This window comes from Onychomys torridus, chromosome 19, assembly GCF_903995425.1.
Source record: "Onychomys torridus chromosome 19, mOncTor1.1, whole genome shotgun sequence".
Lineage (NCBI taxonomy): Eukaryota > Metazoa > Chordata > Mammalia > Rodentia > Cricetidae > Onychomys > Onychomys torridus.
Window position 1 is genome coordinate 53,790,384 of NC_050461.1, and position 18,269 is coordinate 53,808,652.

The 18,269-nt window shown below is 44.2% G+C and overlaps 1 protein-coding gene across 1 annotated transcript in view; it reads left to right on the plus strand.

The window, feature by feature from the left end:
• Positions 1-18,269, plus strand: part of Fndc1 (fibronectin type III domain containing 1) — a 64,351-nt gene that overhangs the window by 33,863 nt on the left and 12,219 nt on the right. The window contains exons 11-16 of the mRNA XM_036168700.1: positions 216-316; positions 2,539-2,650; positions 3,576-4,052; positions 10,978-11,046; positions 13,325-13,468; positions 15,749-15,979. Coding sequence (XP_036024593.1) covers positions 216-316; positions 2,539-2,650; positions 3,576-4,052; positions 10,978-11,046; positions 13,325-13,468; positions 15,749-15,979 — 1,134 coding nt within the window. The remainder of the gene's footprint in view (positions 1-215; positions 317-2,538; positions 2,651-3,575; positions 4,053-10,977; positions 11,047-13,324; positions 13,469-15,748; positions 15,980-18,269) is intronic.

Genomic DNA, 18,269 nt, shown 5'->3' on the forward strand with positions numbered 1-18,269 from the left:
CCCAGTCTCAGTCCCCCAGCACTGTCAGGCTGCCACTTGACTGTCCTTCTGTAGAAGTCACAGTGGGACCTCATTATCTCACACGTGATGTATTGGTGGAAATTCTATTTTGTGTTCGTTGGGAGTGAAGTGTTCGCACTTACAGTTTGATGAAGTCAATGGTCTAGGAAGATTGAATCTACTAGGAACATTTTTCTCTTTTCCCTGCTGTGTAGGTTATAATGGAAGACCAAATGTAGAAGAGAACATACCTCCTGGTAGTATTGGAAAACCGAATGGACAAAGAATTATCAATGGTCCTCAAGGAACAAAGTGGGTAAGGTAAACTTCTTTACATGCTCAAGGTGTTCTTATGCTGTTGGGAAGAGAAAATCATAGATGCGGTGTGCCAGTAAATCAAGTAGTCTGCCCCTTCCCCTCCCTTCCCCTCCCTTCTCCCCTTCTCTCCCACGCCTCTCTTCTCCTCCACTCCTCTCCTCTCCCCTCTGCTCCCCCTCCTTTTCTTCTCTCCCCTCCTCTCTCCTCTCCCCTTCTTCCCTTCCCTTTCTCTCTTCTTCTTTACTTCCCTCCCTCTCCTCCCTTCCCCTCTCTTATTGATAAATTTTCCACGTACTCCAGCTGGTCTCAAACTTGCGATCCTCCTGCTCTGTAGCCTCTCTGGCACTGGGATTCTAGAGGTGCCCCATCCTGTCTACCTAAGAATTTAACAGCCTAAGAAAGAGGAAAAGTCGAATGTTTCTACTTGGTAAACTGAGGATATCTCTCACGATCAGCCAATGTGATAGTCACTCCACAATTGAAACTTTCTCTTTTTTCGTCTGTAGTTTTAACTACCTTAAATATGATTGCTTTCAGTGTCTAGAAAGCCTTTGGTGATCAGTGAGGCTTGGCCTTGGAAAGCCTCACTGTGGAAATTTCCATTTGTCCTGATTGACAGGAAGATAAGAGAAATTCATGGCCCCACCACAGCAGTTACCTAGAGCCTAAGAAAGGCTTTTCCTACGTTCCTCCCTATATTTAATTTTTATTTTTAGCTTAGTGTATAATTTGATGTTGCATGTATTTTCTGTTAGTTGTCTCAAATCCTTGTAAAAAGAGATAGTTAATCCAAAGAAAAAACTCTACACCAAGTAGACAGTTTTATCAGCTAATCCCTTGAATCCGATTATTGTCTGACTGAAGTTGAAAATATGTCAGAGTGCTTTTTGTTTATACAACAAATATGCTAAACTCCTTCCTGAGGCTATGATAAATGTTTAGGGGATTTTTGTGGGTTGAGTGTAGTGAATAGAAAACAATATGCAGGGCTTGAAAATATTCTTTGAAAGAAAAAAACATCTCACGGTGGAATTGCTGGTCAAGCTTTCTACTTAAAATGGAAAGGTTTAAAAAAATATACTGAAGGTCTCTCAAAATTTTCATCACAGATGACCTAAGGTTGAGAGCCATGCCAATCAAAACAGAATTGTTTTATAAATGGTTCTGAATTGAAAAAGGTCTTGACACTACACACCTTTCTAGCAAAAGGCTGAGAGGTGGTCAGAGATGATTTTGGAAGTAGGATCTATAATAAATATCTCAGGATGATTTTTGCATCATGGGTATGTAGAGATGTGTTTCGGGTGTTTCTCAGCATGGGGTCACTGGGGCCCTGTCAGGCCATAGTGAATCTGAAGTCACTAATTAATGAGGATGCTGCTGGTCCAGGACCACCACACTTAAGGGACTATCAGGGAAAAGCATGAGATTCTTCCTCAGAGGGAAAATAAGAAATGTTCAAGTTTTATAATTTCTTAGAATAAGAAATTTCTGTATGTATCCTATATTTTTATAATAATTCTATAAATTAAAATTTTTAATTAAATAATCAAAATTTTATTTTTAACATAAGTAGCACAATGAAAACATTTCATATTTTTAAAGCAACTGGTGATATCTGTTCATTCAATCATTAAATATAAGGGATATAAGAAAAGGAAACAAACATTCTGTACTCCAAACTGCTCCTCAGAAGTGACCCCTTGGTGACAACTCAGTGGATACCCTTCCAGAACTTGTGTCTTTGACATTTTCAAGCTTATATATAAAATGCATTGATTTTTTTTTTTTTGCAAACTAATCAGTCCTGTTACCTAGGTATGCATGAAGTTAGGTCACTATATACAAGATTCACACATTCCTCTCCTGGATGCCAATGGCTCATTATTTATTTAAGCTCTTCCATCAGTTGATGGATCCTTAGGTTGGTTCCTGTTTATAATGTACTAAATGGTTGAAGCAAAATACTTGGGATGTCTTTTGCATATTTCAAAAGCAAAACAGTTCATATAGGTGAGCAGTTGTGTTGCAGTACAAGCAATACAACACAAAATACAATTGCACCTAATTTTGCAAACCTTGCAAATGATAGTGACAAGCGTGCTTCCCTCTTGCATCCTTTCTTCTTCCTGTGGATGCTCATGTGTCTGGACACATAATTGGGGATGTGAACATTTGGGGCTCCCCAGTACCTCCTTCCATCTGTGTTGTCTTGGTTAGGTTGTGGACCTGGATCGTGGGTTGGTCTTCAATGCTGAAGGGAGATACCTCCAAGACTCACATGGCAATCCTCTCCGGGTGAGACTCGGGGGAGATGGTCGCACCATCGTGGGTGAGTGAGACTGATTCCTAGGAACAAAAGCTGAGTGAGATGTGAAATCGCTTTGGTCTTCACCACACACACCCCTTGTTTCTAATGGTTACCCGGTGTCTTGTCACTCTTACCCATGTGGGAAGAAGGTCCCCAAATGGGGCCAGAACACAGCATTTTCCTAATGGCCTTAGTTACCCTATTTCTTCAGACCCCACCCTCTGGAAATATTCTCTAGTTTGTTCTTGAACTTGGCCATTTAGAGCTTAGATCAGAAAAGCAAAACACACAGACCAACCTCTGTATGGTCTGATTTGGAAGGCTGTGAGCCCAGAATAGTTCTTACATTTTAAAATGATTCTTCCCCCGTGCCCCAAAAGAAGACTGTCTTGTAACATGGTAAAATTATACGAAATTCACATTTCAGTGTCCATACGCAAAAGCTTTGTTGGACTACAGGAACATTTATTTATGTCTCCTCTAGCTCATGGCTTGTGTGTTGTTTGTGCACTGTCTCTTGGGAGTTTTGCTCTACAGGAGCTGGCTTGAATAGCTCCATCTGGCCTGAAAAGCTTAAAATACTTAACTCTCTGGACTTTTGTGGATATGTTTGTGGGCCCTGGCCCAGCCTAGTACGTTTTCTCCCCTAGAAGCAGAAACAAAGGGCAAAGAACTGCTTCCCTTAACAGACACAGTTTTCTCTGGGAATGGGGCACACTGACTTGAGAGTTTATATAGTTCTATAGTGGGAATGATGGACAGACCCCCAAGCCCACCTTTCTGAATAGCAGCAAATATCACCACTGCAGACGCACAAGCAGCTACTCCTCCGCCTTTCACTGATTAAAGCATAGGCACACATAAGCTTCGAGAAGACACTCTCTTGTGATTTCTGGCCCCTGATTGTTTCACCTTGTTGCATATCTCTTACTTGATGTTATTTCAGATCTGGGAGGAACTCCTATGGTGAGTCCCGATGGCCTCCCCCTCTTTGGGCAGGGGAGACATGGCAAACCTCTGGCCAGTGCCCAGGATAAGCCCATCTTGAGTCTCGGAGGGAAGCCCTTGGTGGGTTTGGAGGTCATCAAAACAACTACTCACCCTCCCACCACAACCATGCCACCAACCACAACGATGACCACCACGGTGCCTACCACCACAACGCTTCAAACCACCACCACCCGCCAGACCACCACCACCCGCCAGACCACCACCACCCGCCGGACCACCACCCGCCGGACCACCACCACCAGGCGTCCCACAACTACAGTCCGAGCTACCCGGAGGACAACTACCACTACCACCACTCCGGAACCTACCACCCCTTCTCCTACCTGTCCCCCTGGGACTTTGGAACAGCAGGATGAAGCTGGCAACCTTATAATGGGCTCAAATGGGATCCCAGAGTGCTACCCTGAGGAAGGTAACCAGCTCTGTTCTAATCTAGACAACTTACTTGACTAGTATTCTGCAAGCAAGTCAGAGGTGGGTCTCAGAGCCTGCCAGAAAAGGGAAATTGCTGGGCAGAGCAGAATGACAGCCAGACAGAGGCGTCTTGAATCCCAGAGACTTTGGCAACACTGTGATACAGTCAGAGTTGTCAGATTCAGTAATTAAGAAATATAGTGTGAGATGCACTACATCTCTCTCTCTCTCTCTCTCTCTCTCTCTCTCTCTCTCTCACACACACACACACACACACACACACACACACGAATGTCTGCATATATACATTTGTTGTTCATCTAAAAATTCAGGGTGTCTTTTATTTGTCTAACAATTGAAACTTAGTATTATTGGTTTGGGCTATATTTCCCTAGGTTCTTTTCTACTGTGAATTGGTGTGTTTGTGTGTGTGTGTGTGTGTGTGTGTGTGTGTGTGTCTGTATGTGTGTGCACGCACATGTGTGTATGAGAGAGGGTGGGGGAGAAATATTGGTAGCTTGGTTCTGTGACCATGTGATCTATCAGGTCTCTTGGGTTCTGACTGAGTGGCCCATTAGATAATAGTCTCCCTGTGAGATCCAGGAAAGCCATAAGTGTGCTGGGCAGTAGAGCTCCCGGTGATCAGCCTTCCCTTTGAAGAATGCCAGCCTCAAGTCATGAGGCTTTTCCTGAGAGTACAGGTTTCCATCAGAAGAACACACCTGCTTTGCCGTGGATGACTTGAGCTCTCCAGTCACTCCTGACATCTGCCTGTCTTCCCACTGAGGAACCGGAGCCTCGAAGGTCCAGGTCATGGTAGAAGAATACATCGTCATCTTACTTCTTACTCTTCTGTTCAGATTCTCCCGGACAAAGCTTTCCTCTGACACAGAGGGCACAGACATGTGCTCTTCCCTTGGGTCAGAATTACATGGAGACTGTAAAGCTTGGATCTTTTTTCGGTCTAATGCAGGGAAGACCCTTCCTCTTAGGATGGATTTACAAGCCAGGAATTCTCACAGAGCGTTGCTGCCTGTGATGAGCCCCGATGGATCTGAGCACAAACACTTTGCTCAGGGTGAGGATCCACTTTCAAGGCACCATTTGCATGGAAAGGTGCAAAATTAATGGAAAAACTGGACAGATCTTAAAAGTCCACAGCGGAGAGCAAAGAAATGTAAATCAAGGGAGAGAGCGCTGGGGAGAGAACCCCTATAATCTTCACTTGGTGAGTACAAATCTGAATTTCCTTTTTGTCTTGGTTTTTGTTTTACATTTATGTATTTATGGGGAAAGTGTTGGGTGACCATGTACCAGAGCATGTGTATGGAGGTCAGAGGACAATTTGCGAGAGTCAATTCTCTCATTCCACCCTGTGGATCCCAGGGATGGAACTCAGGTTGTCAGGCTTGGTGGCACATCCCTTCACCTGCCGAGCTGTCTCTCTGGCCCTTGGATTTACCTTTAACTTTGTAGTATTAAAGTGACTTCTTCCTCCTGCATACATTAATATGTTTGTTTCTGAAAGTAGAGCTTAATAATTGGCTGTAAACAGAAGAATGATTGCCTGAGGTTTCTTTTCCACCACTGCTGTTGGGCATTTTACTTTGTCTGCATTTTAAAGGCCCTGGAGCGTGTTATTTCATTCACATTGTTCCATGCCAGACTTTAATTTGGCATGAAACCCAGGAGGTTTCCTCAGCATTCACGTCAATGCTTTTCTCTGCCAACCACACTGCATCCAGCTCTTTCCCCTGGTAACCCCTCTTCTACCTCCTTGGCCCAGCCCAGAGACTAATGCACCTCAAAGCAGCATTTTGAAATCAAGTACAAATAAACATGAAGTCCTGTGGAAAAAAATTAAATTTGGCGAGAGTGAGTGGCACATCTCCCTGCCATTTTTAATGGAGCACACATTATTTTTAAAATCCTTCAATGAGATCTGTATTCTATTTCAGCTGTTTTTAAAACTTGAATGTTCTCTTCCTTGCTTTTATTCTGATTGTAGTTATTTAATATTTTAATTAAAAACTCTCTCACTGAGGTGTGGTTGACGTATAAAGAGCCGTGCATGTTAACACAGTCTGAGGAGTCTGGGGTTAGAAGGCTTGTGTACACAACCAGTCATCAAGACTGTAGATCTGTCCGTCACCCCTCAGAGTCCTCTCCCTTATTGCTAGATTTCTTCTCTTTGTTTTTTCCTCCATTTCATGCCCTGGAGCTGCTTTCGCTCTCTGTGTCACTAATTTGGTCCACTGACCTAGCACTCACAGATTCTTCCTTCCTGTGTTTCTCACAGTGGGCTCCAGTGACTTTCTGTGCAATCGTTTCCAGCTTAACGTGTCCTTATCAAATATGACCCTGAGCCAGATACAGTGCTTAATGGCCTCTCGGGTAGGAACTTAGTTCCAAAGATGGCTGGAGATTTGAAAATAGCAGAGACCGATTGCTCTAGAAAAGCCTGCTCGCCAACTATATCACGCACACCTCCTTTGTTGACGGAGCACCTCTGTAATGGCCTCAGCTGCGGATGCATGTCATCACTACAGTGGCATTCGGAGCAGAGGTGGTCCCTGTCAGGCCCCAGCATCGGAGGAAGGAGGCCTGTTCCTTGGCTCCCCTACAGAACCCACACAAGCACCCGGGTCTCACCCGTGCCCTAGCTTTTTTTTTTCACCTTCATAGTCCCTTCACATCACCTTCTTCGTTGCTGCGTAGAGTTCTGTCCAGAACGTGCACTCACTGTGCCTACGCCGTGGCTCCCTCTGTACACAGCTAAAATCAGCCAGACACCAGCCTGGCTGCTGCACTCCCCAGCCTGGGAACCTGAGTGTTTACTGTTGCCACGGTGATGATTTGGAGCCTGCATTGGTGGTCCTGAAGAGTATCAATGGGGGGCTTTTCCAAACTCCTCTCCTCACCCCACTTCAGCTGGACATTCCATTCCATTTGTAAAGTCCTGGTGTTTTGTTTCAGCTCTGCAGCTTTTAAAGCATCTTTTCAAACATCTAAGTCTTGGCTCCCTTGCTTAAATCATGCCTCCTCCTCTTTTCCTTTGAAAACTGCTTTCAAGAAATGTTCTAGGAATAACCCTGAGCCATTCAGTCATGCCAGCAACTCTGTTATTTATGGATACTTCCTCATTTGTTATGGATGCTGTGCTTCCCTGTAGCCATAGATGTTCGTGACATGCTTGTTTCCTGTATATTATTACATTTATCCCTCTCCTTTCACACACACACACACACACACACACACACACACACACACACACACACACACACACACACACACACACACACACACACACACACACACACACACACACAATGGTTTTTGTTTTTATTTTTTAGCTAGAATTGACTTCTCTGCTCAGTAATGAACCCCAGAGCTGAGATAATAGGCTCTGTCATGTCTCTAATTTCTCAGGGTACCATGTTATCATCTTGAGGCATCTAAATATCTTAAGATGCAAACATTCTGGGTTTTCTAGCTGGGAAGTAAAAGCCAGTAATCTTTGTTTTCCAGGCTCTTTCTACAGTAGATTGGGTGAAATTGCACATATTTGGAAGTACTTTGAGCCAACTGAACATTCAAGAATTTGTAGCGTGACCTCGTTACATGTTGGAGAGACACATCCATCATTATAGAAAACAGTTCCAGCCTGCCACGCTCACCCTCTTGACAGAAAATATGGAGAGAGTAATCAGAATGTACTTGCAGTGGACCTACCATACCATGTGGGAATGTGCCCAAGTTCCCATGACTGGTATCTATTTCCTCTCTCTAAATTTCTACAGAGAACAAACTTTAAAAAAAAACTATGTTAATGTCTTTGGAGCTGAGGTCCCTAATTCCTTGGAGACATCATGCATTTGATTTTTTGTTTTGTTTTGTTTTTTTTGTTTTTTTTTGCATGACCATGGGTGAGGTACTGAAAAGACTCAGCTGCACCAATATGCCAATGACTGGAAGCCACTTTTATATGAAGATCAAACTTTTGACAAGTGGTCTGGGTTGGATTATAGGATACCCAGTTTTACAGAGTTCCAGGTGGTCTTGTATGGTAGAGTCAAGTGGTCATCAGTTCTAACAAAATGTGGATGTACAGTCATTACACAGAGAAGACACATTTACTCAGAGAGAAGACGGTGGATAACTCAGAAATAAATTAAGTGATTTTTATTTGATTTTAGAAATGCATTAAATGATTTGGTGGGATGTTCACTTATACCAGAGGTCTCATGTTGGTTATCACATGTAAGGTAGCACATGTGACCTCCTCTGAGGCACCAGCCATCTCAGCAGTTCAAGGAATTACCATGAACACTGGATTCACAAAGAGGGCTCTGCTTCACCTGTTCCTGTTTGTCTGAGATAGTTAAAAAAAAAACCCACACATTTTTGTTCATTTTTTTAAAACCTGGAGACATAATGAAAATGGAATGGAAATGATCAATAGGAAAGCTACACTGTGCTCCTAAAAGCTAAATTCACAGAGGAAAAAAAAAATGGTGGTCAGGAACCAGCAACAGCAAGATAAACCCAAACTTCAGGCACCATGAACCTGAAAACAGATTTGACTTGGCTCAGAAGTAATTCTATCTTGGATGCAAGCATGCTGATGTTGCCCTAGCCTGTGGATAATAATATCTATTTATTAATATTATATATATTTTGCATATTTATTATATATAGTAATGACCATGCTTGGGATTTTTTTTCACAAGATGACCATCCTGCCCCTGAAGGGTGGATGGTCTGGAACTGGCCTGATTAACATTCACTGTCAGCACAGGTTGTCACGTTAAGGTGATGCTCCAGGATGCTGGAGCCAGTCTTGAGCAGCTGAGGGTAGCTGTGAGTGTGCTGCTGCTGTGTTCAGAAGAAGCCAGGCAGGCGACAGCAGAGTGCCCCTGCCCTCCACTGTAGCTCACTTTGTCACTGTAACCCTCACCATCTGATACACTGAAACATTGCTATGTAAATTAGATCTCATGGCAAAAAAAAAAAAGCCAGATTGATGCATATGGTTTCCTGGAGATGGGAGTTTATATACTGTTCCCTTTTCATTTCACGGTGAAATGTTGAGTTAAACAATACAGGTTTACAGACAGTTGGATTGGCTAGTTTAGTGTCTAGAAAATAGAGGCAGTTTGATGGAGTAGAAAGCACATGGCCTCTGAGCTACAGAGGCTGAAGTCCCAGCTCTACGTTCCAGCCCTGTGTGGCTTCAGGACACTGTCCTCTCAGAGCCTCAGTGTGGAGCCTGAGAAGAGGGTGTGACCATTATCCCAAGCATGTGCTGTGACAATTAACTCACACAGCACACATGGAGAGCACCTAGAGTCTGCAAGGCATCTGGTAGCCACCGCCCCTTCCTCTGGTCAGCCCATCATCCCTTTCAAGAGGGCATTGTGTCCAGAGAGTTCTGTACCATGGCTGTGGACTTCGGATCATAAGAGGGGAGAGGGGTTTCTTGGCGTTGTTTGGATAGAAAATTCTTTGGACCCAAGACTTTCCCACAATAGCGATCACTCTGTACAGCCAGGTGGGGATAACATCGCCGCAGAGCATCTAATCGACTTCAGACTGAACTGCCTAGACACTGAAAAAACAAAAAAACAAAAAAACAAAAAACACAAAAAAAGTCCTTCTATTTCCTTAAATCATTCACCTGTCTTGACTCCCCCACCCCAACCCCATCCCGACCCCCATGCTTGTTTGCCAGCCCAGTCATTACTTCACTACTGGCGTTCTAATACTAGTTTTCATGATTAAGTGGAAGACATTAAAGAAAACTCATCTACAATTCTATAAATCACATTGAAGTAAAATTCTGTCGTCCTAAGGAGTCTAGGGGTTAGTAATGTCTTAATGAGAAATTTAGTCATTGACATAGCATAGTCAAAGTTCACATGCAAGTTCAGGAATCCAATTAAGTGTCAGTTTCCTGAGTCAGCAAGCAGGAAAGACGGATGAGAAGAAATGCCTTAAGACAACATAGGCCTTTAGTTGGAACTGGGGCTGCAGAGAGGGGTCTCTGTAAAACCCTGAGCCCGCCATCTCTTACAAGTGGGGGTGGTTTTAGGGCACAAAGGGAGCAGGGAAGGAGGCTGAAGCATGTCCCTCTGGCTCTCAGTCAGCCGTTGCTAGCGGTAACCACTGAGCCTCAGCCAATGTCAGGTGATCGGCAAATATTTCTCCTAGCAATTACTAGGGTCCCTCAAGGCAAGAAGGGCAGGGGCTAGAGAAGCACGTCACTTAACTTCTAAGACTCAAATGACTGCAGTTGCCGGAAATGTCACATTTCAACCAAAATGGAAGAGCCTTACAGCAGGGCAGGGACCTGGGCGACACAGAGCAGCGCAGGAAACGCTGGGAGAGTAGTCTATCAAGCTAGAGGCAAGCAGAGGCAGGAAATCACCTGGTTCTAGAATATTCTAATGGCAATATAGAAGCAGGGGGAGAATAAAGGCAGATAACTTGAACTCACTGGGAAAGGGATGTTTGTCACCGTGCATGCCTCCCTCTCCTGTCTGATCTCTGAGCATAGGTGTCCAGGCTCGTAGCAGGAGCATGGCGGCCCTGTCTCCAGGTCTAGAGCAATTTCAGACAGATGGACAGAAGTGACTGGGAGGGTAGTCGAGGGCACTAGGAACACAGAGCTGGGTGTTTGCTCCTGCACTAAGGGTATTGGGTTGCTTTTATGTGATCTAAAAGAGAGGAAGCCTGGCTTTCATTTGGGGGTTCTGATGTATCTTTTGCTAAAGTGAGGAGACACTGATCTCGGTGCCTGGTTTCTGGTTTCTGGGAGCTACTCAGGGTGAGTGAGTTGCCATCCTTGGGAGCAGGATTCTGAGACAGCACTGGAAAGAGCCATGGGCCCGTGCTGATCTGTCCTCTTTCCTCTTCCTCCCTAGATGACTTCTCGGGCCTGGAGACTGACACAGCACCGCCCACAGAAGAGGACTATGTTGTGTATGATGATGGTATGGAGCAGATCCCTAAGCACACTCTTTGTTTGTTTTGATCCCAAGGTCTTATTTTGGTTATAAGTATTTGATCCTGATTGCATTTTCTTCTCTGGGACGGTGGTGGTAGCTACCCCCTCTCCTGAGTCACTCTCAAATTCATGTTGGATCTAAAGGAAAACAGCCAGCTTGCGGAGCTGGTGCCGCTTTCAAACCAGTCCCTTCAAATGCCCTTGCTGCCAACGCCAGACTTCCCCTTCAGCAGCTCTATTGGCAAAGCCACGTGGTTTAGTTCAGCATGGAGCCTCTTAGTTCTTCCTCAACTTTCCTTTTCAAATTAAATAATATAGATGCAGCTACAGATGCATTGATTTCTTATCACAGAGACTTTTCAAATGGTTAAATTCCATATCCCAAAATGCCCCTGACCCAGCTACCTTAAGAAATGGCAGCTGCTCTTGGTCATTACAGGGCCCTGGGGTTGTCTGATCTCTTCTGTAATTACCTCTACAGTTGAGAAGTTCCCCTTGGAGACTTGCCCAGCTTGTATGGACCTTTGCTGTCCACCCTTAGGATAGGCTTCCATTCATCTGTTGGTGTCAGGAATCTTGAGCCATGATCCCTTGAATGATTGAATGATGTTGCCTTTGACATTTTGTTCATTCATAATTAAGTTGGTAGACTCCATGGCTGAACCCATTGCAGTTTCCAAATAAGGATTGATCTGAAAGAAAAACATCGGGTGTTAGGAAGCCTGAAAGATTCCTTAGCACCTTGGAAAACACTGTCTTTCTTACGATTTTTGAGCAGCTGGAGGGGATCAGTTTTATTTTCTCTTTTAAATATAAAAGATTAGTTATTTTTTAGAGTTTTAATCCCAGTCTTCTCCCCCAAAAAGTTTGTACCTACATTTTAAAAAAAAGTATTCATTTTTTAAATGTTGTATGTGTGAATGTGTGTGTGTGTGTGTGTGTGTGTGTGTGTGTGTGTTATATCTAAGTGTGTGTATATACAGCACTTGAGTGCAGTGACTCTGGAGGCCAGAGGAGGGTGCTGGATCCCCTGGAGCTGGAGTTGCAGGCAGTTGTGAGCTACCTGATATCGGTGCTGGGAGCCAAACCTGAGTCCTCTGTAAGAGCAGCAAGTGCTCTTAATTGTTAAGCCATCTTTCCAATCCCAAGGTTTTTTTTAAATATAAATTTATTTTCTGATGTTACTTTTTAAAAGATTTATTTATATTATACTTATTCATTAATTATGCATATGTACATATGTGTGTTGTGTGAGTTTATATGCATCACATGTGTGCAAGTGCCTATGGAAGCCAAAGGTGTCAGGTCCCCTGGAACTGAAGGTGTAGAAGGTTGTGAGTCTCCTGCCATGGGTGCTGGGAACTGAATCCAGTTCCTTTGCTTGAGCAGTGAATGCTTTAAACCACTGAGACATCTCTCTCGTCCTGATGTGATTTTTTTGGGGTGGAGGTGGGGTGGGATTTTGGTGTTTTTGAGACAGGGTTTCTCTGTATAGTTTTGGTGCCTGCCCTGGAACTTGCTCTGTAGACCAGGCTGGACTCTAACTCACAGAGATCCACCTGGCTCTGCCTCCCAAGTGCTGGAATTAAAGGTGTGCGCCACCACTGCCTGGCCTCTGATGTGATCTTTTATAGCTTTAAAAGGAACAGAAATTCAGGTAAGGACTAGCTTTAGGCATGAACATGGCCTGGGAATTTCTGAAGGACTCCCATTTTCTGTTCCCTAAACTTCATTTTTGTGGGTATATGTATTTCTTTGTTCTTTCTCTCTCTTTGTTAATATGCAGCTGCATATAGCAGTTGGTGAGGGTGTGTGTGTGTGTGTGTGTGTGTGTGTGCGTGTGTGTGTGTGTGTGTGTGTGTGTGTGTGTTGTGTGTGGATGTCTTTGTGTATGGTATGTGTGATATATGGCATAGTTTTGTGTATGCCTGTATATACCATCTGTATATTTGCATGTGGTATGTGTATATATATGTATGTGTATATGGTATACATGGTATCTAGGTGATGTATGGTATCTGTGTATTTAGTATAGCTGTATGTGTGGTGTAGTATGTGATACATATATATGCATGTGTATATGTATGTATAAGTAAGTGTATGTGTATTGGTGTATGTTGTAGGGGTAGGTCTGGTGTGGTGTGGGGGGGTGTTTGTGTTTGTGTGCATTTGTGTGTGTCTACAGTTGAATCTTAAGTATTCTTAGATTGCAATCAGTTCCTCTTTTGGTAGCACCCAGTTACAAAGACTTCATATCTTTTTAGATTATGGACTTGAGACCACGAGGCCACTGACCACCATCATGCCCTCAACCACCGCTGCCACACCGAAGGTCATCCCAGAGCAAGGCACTGTCAGCTCCTTCCCAGAGGAAGAATTCGATCTGGCTGGAAAGAAACGATTTGTCGGTGAATGTCACTTCCTTAATCGGAGAAGTTAATTTTAACTTTTGCCTTTGAAGGCAGTGTAACTAAGCCTTGGCCTGGCTAAGATGGTGCATTTTAAGAAAACATTCCCTAGGTGAAATTTCCATTTGGAGTAATTTAGTGAGCCCACTTTACTTAGATACACATTAATTTTCAAAAGTCCACACTAACCAGAAAACTATTAGTGCTCAACAAAGGACTTCAGCAAGTGTGTACACACTAGTGTGCGAATGCCCACACGTGTGCTCACGGAGGCCAGAGGACAGCCAATGTCTTCCTCCATCACCTCTCCTTTCTTCCCCTGAGACAGCATCTCTCTCTGAATCCGAAGCTCACTATTTCAGTTAGACAGGCTGGCCAGTGAGAATGTAGATTTGTCGGTCTCCAGCCCCAAATACCTGGGTTACAGAATGCACAGCTATGCACAGCTTTTTATGTGGGTACTGGGGCTCCAAACTCAGGTCCTCATGGTTGTACAGCAAGAATTATTACCCACTGAGCCATGTTCCCAGCCCTGTGGCCAGTCTTTTGAAGACATTGGATGGTTGGACCTTAACGTGCACAGTTTCCTCAATTCTGAACAGGGCAGCTTGGTGAATGCCGTCACTAGCCGTGACAAAGTTGCAGAATCAAAGCTGTCTGTCTACAGTTATCTTCTCCAACTTCATTAGCCTCAAAGAATTGGGATCTAGAAATAGACTTCTCCCTCTTCTTTCTCAGCAATCAAAACAATTTCAACTGAAAATTCTGTGCAGCTGAACTATGCTCTGTTCCCTTCCTGAGCCATCTTTCCCATGCCCTTAATGAACTGCATTAATGAGACAGTTGGATTAATATGTTACTGAGTGGAGACAAGCAACAGCTTAAATTAACATCACACTTTTCAGTTTCCAAAACAAATGTCTTGCCATGAGCAGAGAAGAAGTCTTGCCAGCCAAGAGGCGGTGACGGGGCGTCTCACCATACGAGTTAAAGATCAAAGCCATTAGTCTGAAGCAGCAACTTCTGGGGCTCATGCCAGTGTTTGCCTGGCGTTCAGCAGCCTGGAGAGTCCACCAAACTTACCCTACTCCCCTGCTGTACCACGACTAAAAGGCAAAGAGGCATTTAGTGGTATCATTAGCCCTTCCACAGATTGCTTCTAAAGACTAAGAGGCCTTCACAAATTTCTAGTCATTTCAGTTGAGAGCACTTGAGGTCTTGGTTATATAAAGCCTTAACTTCAATTCCTTGGCATTCTTAAATTCTCTTAGGATGGGATACAGTCCAAAGAGCTGTGAGCTAGTAGCAGAGAGCCTGTTGCTTGTCCCTGGCACATTCTCATATTAGGATGCTCAGTTGTAGTGGGGTACCAGGCCATGACCTGTGTAGTCCCAGTCTCCTGTAGCCCCTGAAATCATGTGGATGGGCTTCAACTTGTCCTAAATATGAGAAGGAGAAATTAAGCAACAATGTTGCAGAGGGCCGCTTAGACCCTGGCATTATGTCCAAACTTCCAAAAGGGTTATAAGGTTCACAAAGCTCTACAGGAAGCCACCTAGGGAAAAAGCTTGAGGCTTCCATATGTTTCTCTGGTCTTATTTTGGCTGGGGGAATGAAATGTGATGAGGGGATGCTAGTTAACTGACTCACAGTTTTCCAAATTTGAGGGCATAGGAATGGAAAATGCTGGAGGCTTAAGTACATCAAATTCATCAGAGGACCTTTCTAAAGCACTTTGAGGTTCTACCATCAGCGTTGATGGGGCAATGAGACCTTTTGCAGCCATCAGATTTCAAGCTACGTGTCCATGGATCCATTAATGAGAGGCAGGGATTGCTCTTTGATTTTACTTATGTGTATATGTGTAATGTGCATGTATGTGTGTGTATTTGCATGTGTGGAGGCACACTTGGGTGTAGAGGCCAGAGATTGGTGTTGGGTATCGTCCTTGCTCACTCTTCACTATATGTACTAAGGCAGTGTTGTTTGTTGAGTCCAGAGCTTGGCAATTATTATAGTCTAGCTAGCCAGCTTACCACAGGGGCCCCTTGGGTCAGGTCAGTCTCTCGAGTGTTGGTATTACAGGTGGCTACCACGCCTGCTCCTCTGTCACATGGGTGTTAAGGATTGAAATTAGGCCCTTACTCTGGTGTGGCATGTGCTTTATTCACAGAACCATCTGCCCAGCCCAAGGATGTGTTCTTGAATTAGCATCAGGTGTCTCTGGAGTCTTGGCAGGGAGAGGCTGAATTGTGGATCTGATTCCTCTGTTCTTTCCAGCTCCTTATGTGACATACCTCAGTAAAGACCCATCGGCCCCATGCTCCCTGACTGATGCTCTGGATCACTTCCAAGTGGAAAGCCTGGATGAACTCATTCCAAACGACCTGACAAAGAATGACCTGCCTCCTCAGCATGCTCCCCGCAACATCACCGTGGTCGCCATGGAAGGCTGCCACTCATTTGTCATTGTGGACTGGAACAAAGCCATCCCTGGAGATGTGGTAACAGGTGCGTCCTAGGTGGATGATCAGCATTCTCGCTTAGATAGAGGAGAGGTGAATGGGTAGACGTACAAACGGACAAGTAAGGTGGAGAAGGCAGACATCATTTTCAGTGGCATGGGGAACACGGGTAAGTGCAGGAGCCCCGTGAGTAGTTAAAGAACACTGGATGGAAGCCAGAGTCCTAAGTTATAATTCCAGATTGGTTTGTATGACCTTAAGCTAATAATATGTCATCTTGCTGGGACTTCTTTCCTCATAGGAAAAATAAATATCATTATATCTTTAAGCTTGTATCATCCTGAAAATAGCCAGGCAAGCTATTTCAGCATTTGTCAGCTGAAATCCTTTAGGAGAGGATGGTGAACATGTTTCTACTGGACTGTTTACTGTGTGGCTCCTTCTGTGCCTGCTGGCTATTCCCATGGCAGCCTGGGTGCTTCCCAATTCCTTACATGGGCATTGGGAAAAATGGAACAACCCAAAAGGTCTTGAGCCTCTCCACTGGGCCTTGGCCTATGAGATGCTTGTGAGTTTCTGGGACTGTGCCAAGATGACAACGGAGAATGAGTTTGAGTGAGTTCTTGCAGAAAGAGAATGGAAGCGCTCTGTGAACAGTCTCTTCCTCTGCCGATGATTCTCTCCAGGCCTGTGAGCTGTATAGAGGAAGGCGTACATGCTGGCTGTGAATGTGTCTCTCAGTGGCAGGGGTAGTGTCTGTTAGAGATCAACATTATCCATCCCAAGTGTCAGGCATGTAATCCCACACTTCTGGTGCTTTTGCTGTAGGATCCCAACACTGTCTTTTAAGGAGAGAAAAGTGTTCAAGAATACTCAAAGTGCAGCTTCTCTTATGGAGCTTGTACAGTGACCCCAGAGCCAGGGTAAAGGACCAGGAAATACAGTCTCCATGCATCCTGCTAGGTATGGCTGAAGGCTTAAAAGGGCACAGGGCAAGTGTAGGTGAGAGATCTGAGTCTTTGGCATAACTGACAGCTGCTCATTTCATGGCGTGTGCTGAGTGAGACCAATCTCTGAAACGTCTAACACATTTCTAAAAGAAAGCAGAGGTCAGTCGAGGAAGGTCTGTACCCAAATCCCTGAGAATCTTCTTTTTGATTGAACGTGGTTTTATGAATGGCCTCCCCCTTCCTCTCTCTCCCTCCCTCCCTTCATCTCTCCCACCCTCTCTCTCATGTGTGTGAGGTGTTTGTGCACATGTGTGTAGGTACATGTGTCTATGCATGCAGGGAAGCCAGAGGAGGATGCTAAGGGCCTGGATCTATCACTCTCCTCCTTATTCTCTTGAGACAGGAACGGAACATGGAGTTAGGTTGGTGGCCACAATTCCCTCAGTCTTCCTGTCTGTGTCCCCTCCCCGCCCCAGCAATGGGATTGTAGGAAGGCATGTGCCCACACTCCGCTCTTTACGTGCATCTGAGGATTTGAACTCAGGTTCTCATGCTTGCGCAACAAATGCTCTCTTCTGCTGAGCCATCACCCCACCGCCGTAACTGGTAAATGGGTGAGCACACAGAACAAAGTGTATATATATATATATAAATCTCATTTTAAGCTGTTTGGCTTCAGATCCCTCATATAACTGCTATCCTTAGATAAGGTCAAGGTCAGCAACTGAAAGTCATAGGTGCGTTATGACAATGAGTGAGGGTCACAGTGGGTGTTGGTCACACCCGCATGCCTGGGAGTCACTGCCTATAGTCTTCATTTCATAGAGGACAACTGACTGTCTCTGCCAGGAAACTCGGGTTTTTGACTCTTTGAGTTCTTATTTATGTGTTCACTGTACAGTGGTGGTTTTCAGAATCACATTTTCACTCCAGTGTATCGTGTGTTTTGACCATATTCACCCCTCCCCTCCCCTTATATATATGATCTATCCATCTCGGTCTAGCTATCATCTATTTCTCTATCTATATCTCTCTATCTTTTTATCTATCTCTGTCTATCACCTATCTCTCTTTATCTTATCTATATCTTTTTCTATCTATATCTGTCTGTCATCTATCTCTATCATTTATCTCTTCATCTATCTCTATCTCTTTATCTCTACATCCATCTATCTATTTATCTATCTCTCTTTATCTCTATCTGTCTCTATCTCTTTACCACTATCTCTTTATCTCTATCCATCTCTATTCCTATCTCTATTTAGCTATCTCTATATCTATCTACCTCTCTCTCTCTCTCTCTCTCTCTCTGTCTATATCTATATCTATCTACCTATCTGTCTGTCTGTCTATATTCCACATGTAATAGGGAAAACAGAACATTTG